The 7,964-nt window shown below is 33.5% G+C and overlaps 1 protein-coding gene across 1 annotated transcript; it reads left to right on the forward strand.

Moving 5' to 3' along the window:
• The first annotated feature begins 778 nt into the window (after positions 1-778).
• LOC111083479 (regulating synaptic membrane exocytosis protein 3-like) lies at positions 779-7,958 on the forward strand. The gene is made up of 4 exons (XM_022380027.1): positions 779-915; positions 3,003-3,113; positions 4,660-4,802; positions 7,492-7,958. The coding sequence occupies exons 1-4, from the start codon at positions 843-845 to the stop codon at positions 7,648-7,650; spliced, it is 486 nt and encodes a 161-aa protein (XP_022235735.1). The 5' UTR covers positions 779-842; the 3' UTR covers positions 7,651-7,958.
• The last annotated feature ends 6 nt before the right edge of the window (positions 7,959-7,964 follow it).

A 7,964-nucleotide genomic window follows, 5' to 3' on the forward strand; every position in this document is an offset into this window, starting at 1 on the left:
TTTAGTGTTCAGACCACAACACAGACTTCTTTTCTCCTCATTCACTTCGTTAGTGTCCAGATCACTACACATATTTCTTTTCTTCACATTCACTTCGTTAGTGTCCAGATCACTATACATATTTCTTTCTTCACATTCACTTCGTTAGTGTCCAGATCACTACACAATTTCTTTTCTTCACATTCACTGCGTTAGTGTCCAGATCACTATACAGATTTCTTTTCTTCACATTCACTGCGTTGGTGTCCAGATCACTTCACAGATTTCTTTTCTTCACATTCATTTCTTTAGTGATCTGGACACTAACGAAGTGAAACGAAACAGATCCCGGGCGTGATCTGGACACTAACGAAATAAATGTGTCCAGATCACGTCACAGATTTCTTTTCTCCACATTCATTTCGTTAGTGTCCAGATCACATCACAGATCTGTTTTCATTTCTCCTTATTATATTAATTTCTTGAGTGTCCAGACCACGTTATAGATCTGGTTTCTTTTCTTTATATATTAGTGCACGATTGTTGGTTTGTTTCTGTTTATTGAGATGTTTTTGTGTTCACGTAAAATTGTTCTTTAAGGCTTGAACAATAAATAAATCACTTTATGTGATTAACAGTCTTTGGGACAGCTTTGTAAGAGTGAAATACCATATACTATTTGTACTTTAACACCTGTCCAGATAAATATTTAACAAAAACAAGTTATCGAAACACATTGAAAGTTAAGTTATCATATAAGACAAAACTTAAAATGATAAGCAATTTTTGTTCCAGAAAGAAGTAAAGCGACATCAAACAGTCTCTCCAGCCCTGACCTGACCCCTGAAAATGAAGTCCCGATTATGACCATTGGCCCAGGAGGAATCAGGAGAGGTGCTGGACAGGTGTTTTCACCAAGAATGAAACTGGATCAAGGCAAGTAGATATCCCCAAATTGTTGTGACACTTTGGTTGTTTTGAAATAAGTATAGATAACTCTCTAATAAATCTAAAATAGATATCATTAACTGTGTAATTGTGAGGTAAACACTGCTAACTCTTTAGTAGTTGTAAAAGTTTTAACTCTGAAATAATTGTGAAGTAAATCTTATTCACTCTTTAATAATTGTATGATAAACGTTATTAACTTTCTCATAGTGATCGAGTAAAAGTTGTTAGCTTCATCAGATGTAAAGTAACTATTGTGAACTAGTTAATTGTTAAGTAACTGTTGTAAACTAGTTAATTGTTAAGTAACTATTGTGAACTAGTTAATTGTTAAGTAACTGTTGTAAACTAGTTAATTGTTAAGTAACTGTTGTAAACTAGTTAACTGTTAAGTAACTATTATGAACTATTTAATTGTTAAGTAACTATTATGAACTAGTTAATTGTTAACTAACTGTTGTGAACTAGTTAATTGTTAAGTAACTGTTGTAAACTAGTTAATTGTTAAGTAACTATTGTGAACTAGTTAATTGTTAAGTAACTGTTGTAAACTAATTAATTGTTAAGTAACTATTGTGAACTAGTTAATTGTTAAGTAACTGTTGTGAACTAGTTAATTGTTAAGTAACTGTTGTGAACTAGTTAATTGTTAAGTAACTGTTGTGAACTAGTTAATTGTTAAGTAACTATTATGAACTAGTTAATTGTTAAGTAACTGTTGTGAACTATTTAATTGTTAAGTAACTGTTGTGAAATCGTTAATTGTTACGTAATTATTGTGAACTCGTTAATTGTTAAGTAACTATTATGAACTAGTTAATTGTTAAGTAACTATTATGAACTATTTAATTGTTAAGTTATTATTATGAACTAGTTAATTATCAAGTAACTTTTATGAACTAGTTAATTGTTAAGTAACTGTTGTGAACTAGTTAATTGTTAAGTAATTATTATGAACTAGTTAATTATCAAGTAACTTTTATGAACTAGTTAATTGTTAAGTAACTATTATGAACTAGTTAATTATCAAGTAACTATTATGAACTATTATTATAGATGTTACAACATTTGTTATAGACGTTACAACATTTATTATAGATGTTACATCATTTATTATAGATGTTACAACATCTACTATAGAAGTTACAACAATTATTATAGATATTACAACATCTACTATGGATGTTACATAATTTGTTACAGATGTTACAACGTATACTGTGTAGTAGATTTCCAGAGTTACATATTCTATATTATTCATTAGTATAACATTTATTTTGATGTTATTAAATAGTTAATAATATTTACTTTACGGTTATTAAAGTTGACAAATGAGCTTTATATTCCTGTGTTTATTGTGAAGTGCAAGGCTCCACAGTGTACTTTATATTCCTGTGTTTATTGTGAAGTGCAAGGCTCCACAACAAGTTTTATATTCCTTTAAGAACAATAAAATACTGTTTTTAAATATATTTTGAATGTTATGATTGTTTGCAACGGAGGTATGTAAATGTTTTGTAAGAAATTGTCATGAAAATTAAACAAATAAATGAAACTCAGAAATAATGTAATGTACAAAGTAACTTATAAGTTTGTGAAGAAAATCCAGTAAAACCAACTGTATAGAAATACTTCGTCATTGTTAAGTAAATCAAAAGCTAGAACCTGTGATGACCAGAATGTATTGAATGACCAGCTTAGTGCTATCATTGTTAACCGAGTCAGAAAGGTATTGTTCTTTGAAAACAATGAGGAAAATGTTTTTTTGAACAGTCAGAGGTTATCGTTGTTTGGAATGACGTCATACAGGTTTGTTTTCGTGGCACACAACCATAAGCATGACTGTTTGGAAAAGAATCGGAAAAGAATGTGAAATTGGAACTGAAATATTTGTATTTCCCGCTTCTTTAGGAAGTACGTTTAGCTCTGCAAGAACAGGTATTGTTTCTCTTAACCGAAAGAAAAATTTGTCACACATCATCTCCATATATTTCACTCTCATGCATGCTGTACAGTGTGAAAAACAGCAAACAGTTGAATTGTTACACTAAGTATATGATTTTTTTTTATTTCAGTAGAGACACTAGGAGAAATAAAACTGGGATTTTTGTTGACCAAGGGTCAGTTAGAAGTAGAGGTTTTCTGTGCATGCCAGTTGCCACCCTCATCTTTAGGTCAGCCACCAGGTAATGTCATTATTGGTCAGTTTTGAGGTGTTAACGCAACATGTTAACTCTCATACAACAACATTACAATATAGTATTTGAGCAGCGTCATGAAATATGACATATTATAATGTGCCAGTCTTACTGTAGTAACTTCAAATGTCAACCCTCCCATTATATAGCCTTATTAATAGCTTTTGACTAGCTGATGTGGAATAGTATTGTGAATATTGGAAGTGATTGGGTTCCCATATAATTGTGCTCCCTATAACTGTGGTATACTTATGTGAAAGGTTATTTATATATCTTTGGTATTCCGTATCACTGTGGTATACTTGCGTGAAAGGTTCTTTATGTATCTTTGGTACTCTGTATAACTGTGGTATACTTATGTGAAAGGTTCTTTATGTATCTTTGGTACTCCGTATAACTGTGGTATACTTATGTGAAAGGTTCTTTATGTATCTTTGGTACTCAGTATAACTGTGGTATACTTGTGTGAAAGGTTCTTTATGTATCTTTGGTACTCAGTATAACTGTGGTATACTTGTGTGAAAGGTTCTTTATGTATCTTTGGTACTCCGAATGACTGTGGTATACTTGCGTGAGAGGTTCTTTATGTATCTTTGGTACTCAGTATAACTGTAGTATACTTGTGTGAAAGGTTCTTTATGTATCTTTGGTACTCAGTATAACTGTAGTATACTTGTGTGAAAGGTTCTTTATATATCTTTGGTACTCCGTATAACTGGGGTATACTTACGTGAAAGGTTCTTTATGTATCTTTGGTACTCCGTATAACTGTGGTATATTTGCGTGAAAGGTTCTTTATATATCTTTGGTACTCCGTATAACTGTGGTATACTTGTGTGAAAGGTTCTTTATATATCTTTGGTACTCCGTATAACTGTGGTATACTTGTGTGAAAGGTTCTTTATATATCTTTGGTACTCCATATAACTGGGGTATACTTGTGTGAAAGGTTCTTTATGTATCTTTGGTACTCACATTTAATATCCACGAAACATTTCACACCTATTATCCCATACATAATACAGCAACTCGTGGGTTCTCTTCTCACTTACAAATTCACGGTAGAACCCATCAATATCCGGGTTGGTCGTGCTAATAAGGCCATCTATAGTCATCTAAAATCACTTAGATTAAGATATGAAAGTGTATTTAAAGGGTATTTATGTAAAATATGCGTCTCACAACTTAATCATGTGAGAATTTTTAAACGGAACTGTTTCTGTACATTATATTTGTAAAACTAGTACCATCATAAACATGATTATTTGATTGGATGTACTTGTACTCTGAATATTGTGTATGATTATGTTTAACGGTTGAGATGACTAAAGATGTGTCTGTTTTACAAAGGACACGTTGTTTGTTTTCCTATACATTAGATATGTAAGTAGAAATAACGTCTACCAAGAGGTTTATTTGTTTGTTGAATTTGGCATTTATTTTCAGATACGCTCATCAAAACTTATTCTGAGTGATGTGAATGCAATTAAAGCACGTGACAGTATAGAATACAGTATGATACATTTATTTTCAGATACGTACATCAAAACGTATCTTAAAGAGGGAGAAAAACAGATACAGAAACGCAAGACTCGAGTAATCCGCTCTACGACTAGTCCACAGTATCGACAGACGTTAAAATACAACATGTCGGACATCCAAGGCCGCCATCTATTGGTAAGTTCCCTAAACGTTCCGTGATAACAATATTACAAAGTTTTCCAGAATGTTGTAGATTAATGATTAAAAGTTATCATTACATCACGTATTACCTACCATTAAGGTTTGCATTTGTGTTCATAAATTCAGTCAGCTTTCTTTCAGAAATAATTAGCGCTCCGAGTAAAAGTACTGATACTGTTTAAGATATATCTGGATTAGAGTTGGGCCTACCTCATCCCTCATTACTTCTGATAAAGTAATATAGGGACAACAAGAGACCGTGTAAACCTCCCTTTTTGGGTCTGAAATTCATTGCTTCCCCCTCTTCAACTCCTGTAAAGTACTGGTTTTTCTACTTCTGTTGACTGAAACTCATTTTCTAAACCAATCATCTTGTTGAAGAAATATAAGTGCCTAGCCTGCCTTTTTATATCTTAAGCTTGCGTCCTCTCTTCAGAAGCCTTTATCCTAGCGATAACCCGGATAATCCTGTAAACTTTAATTAGATCATCTCTAACTCTTCTTAAGAGATGTAAGATAACCCTTCCACCCCGGTATCATCCTAGGAACTCTCCTCTGAACCCTTTCCAATAAGTCAATATTCCAAGTGAGGCCTAGCCAGTAATACGTATAGGGAAGTAATTCGTGTTTTTAGCTTTACTTTTAGCAACAGAACACTGTCTTAATTACTTGAGTGACTTACCAAACACTATCCTTTTTATTCAGTCCCGCTACGAAGTGGGTTCTTATTTATATTAAACACGTCATCTTGCACCTATGATTAAAGGACATTTGCCAGATATGGGTCCGATGACCCAAAAGGTTGTTTAACACCTATATGTCATTATAAACATAACATATAATAAAGAAATTAATTATTATATTCAGATTTTTTGGGCAATCTCACGTCAGTCAGTGTTCATTGGGGGGGGGGGGGGATACAATTCAAATATAGTGCCTTCGGTTGCCGAAGAGGGCCAGGAGTACCGAATCCGATGTCATATTTGGGTTTAGCGACCCTTAAGCCTATTCCGAGTCTCCAATTATGTCTGGGTGACCTTTAGGGCGCATTTTAGCCCTCCTTGGAGGGGCTATGCCTTATATATAATTATACCTCAAGAGATAACCTAAGTTAGTCTGCCAAGTTTGGTCCTGCTAGCTCCAAAATCCTGTGAAGTGTTCGCGGATAAACAAACATACAACGTAAATTGATGTAGGATGTTAAACTGTGGCAGTTTTTGATAGGAACAAGCTGACATGGCGTAACAGGATCGTAACAGCGTCATATGATGTGTAGAAAAACATGATTGTAAAAGGTTCATATGATGTGTAGAAAAAGAGGATTGTAAAAGGTTCATATGATGTGTAGAAAAACAGGATTGTAAAAGGTTCATATGATGTGTAGAAAAACAGGATTGTAAAAGGTTCATATGATGTGTAGAAAAACAGGATTATAACCTGTTTATATGATATGTTTGAAAACGGGGTCGAAAATAAAACATTGATATGGGTATAAAAAACAGGATTATAACTGGTTTATATGATGTACAAAACGACAGGATTGTAGAAGGTTTATATAATGTGTAGAAAAACAAAACTAACATGTTTATATATTGGGTAAAAACAGAAATGTTAACATGTTTATATATTGGGTAAAAACAGAAATGTTAACATGTTAGCATTTTGGGTAAAAACAGAAATGTTAACATGTTTATATATTGAGTAAAAACAGAAATTTTAACATGTTAGCATTTTGGGTAAAAACAGAAATATTAACATGTTTATATATTGGGTGAAAACAGAAATGTTAACATGTTTATATATTGGGTAAAAACAGAAATTTTAACATGTTAGCATTTTGGTTAAAACAGAAATTTTAACATGTTAGCATTTTGGTAAAAACCGAAATTTTAACATGTTAGCATTTTGGGTAAAACAGAAATTTTAACATGTTAGTATATTAGGTAAAAACATCTATGCATCAGATAAAATATAGAATTACAACAACTTTATAACATAGCTCAGAAATACCTGATTCGAACAGGTTTATACTGTTTTTGCAAGCCCGTAGCCAGGGGAGGAGGTGTCCGGAGGTGCGAACGAAACCCCCCCACTCCCACTGAAGTTTCGCTCCCCCATTAACATTTATTATTCCCTTCCTTTGATGATGGCTTCTCATTACATAGTTGTTTTTGTAACACTGTTCATACATGTGGAAATAGCATCAGAGGTAATTTACTAGAATTTTTTTTTGCTTTGATAATAAAAGAACCATTACATATTTCTTTGTTGTTGTTTTTTGTCCCTGAGTGTCCCCCGGTAGTACAGCGGTAAGTCTTCGGATTTACAACGCTAAAATCAGGGGTTCGATTCTCCTCGGTGGACACAGCAGATAGCCTGATGTGGCTTTGCTATAAGAAAACACACTCGTCTCTGGGCACTAAAGTTACACATGAAACAAGTTCCACCTGGCTACGAGCTTCGTTTTAAAACAGTAAAGAATGCCTCCCTTTATACTCCCGAAGAAGAATAGTCAACTTTTCGAAAGCGCTCGAGTTTTGGGTCTTATTTTAAGTCTATTACACTCTATAGTCTCAGTATTTAATTTTCATGAAGTCGACTTCAGGACTTAATAGTCACCAAATTATGTTGAATAAAAAGAGTGTGTGTGCACTGTTTAAATATTAGATCTTTATTTCCTCAGGTTATGGTATGGGAACGACAAAAAGGTTTCGATCACAACCAGCCTATTGGAGCTGTGGAGATCGAACTGGGTCGCTTAGATTTGTCAAGATCTATGACTTGTTGGTACCCTCTTTATCCTCTTGCTAGCCGACAAATTGGCTCTGTTGTGTCACCTTGACAGCCTTCAGCAGCTCCTATTGTTGTAGGGAAGATGGAAAGTTTAGTGTTGTAAATGAATAAATATTGTTGTATAACTGTGTTGAATATTACGATAGCAGACGAACAGTTGAATATTACGATAGCAGACGAACAGTTGAATATTACGATAGCAGACGAACAGTTGAATACTGCGATAGCAGACGAACAGTTGAATACTAAGATAGCAGACGAACAGTTGAATATTACGATAGCAGACGAACAGTTGAATATTACGATAGCAGACGAACAGTTGAATATTACGATAGCAGACGAACAGTTGAATATTACGATAGC

The sequence above is a fragment of the Limulus polyphemus genome, unplaced genomic scaffold (genome assembly GCF_000517525.1).
Source record: "Limulus polyphemus unplaced genomic scaffold, Limulus_polyphemus-2.1.2 Scaffold9715, whole genome shotgun sequence".
NCBI lineage: Eukaryota > Metazoa > Arthropoda > Merostomata > Xiphosura > Limulidae > Limulus > Limulus polyphemus.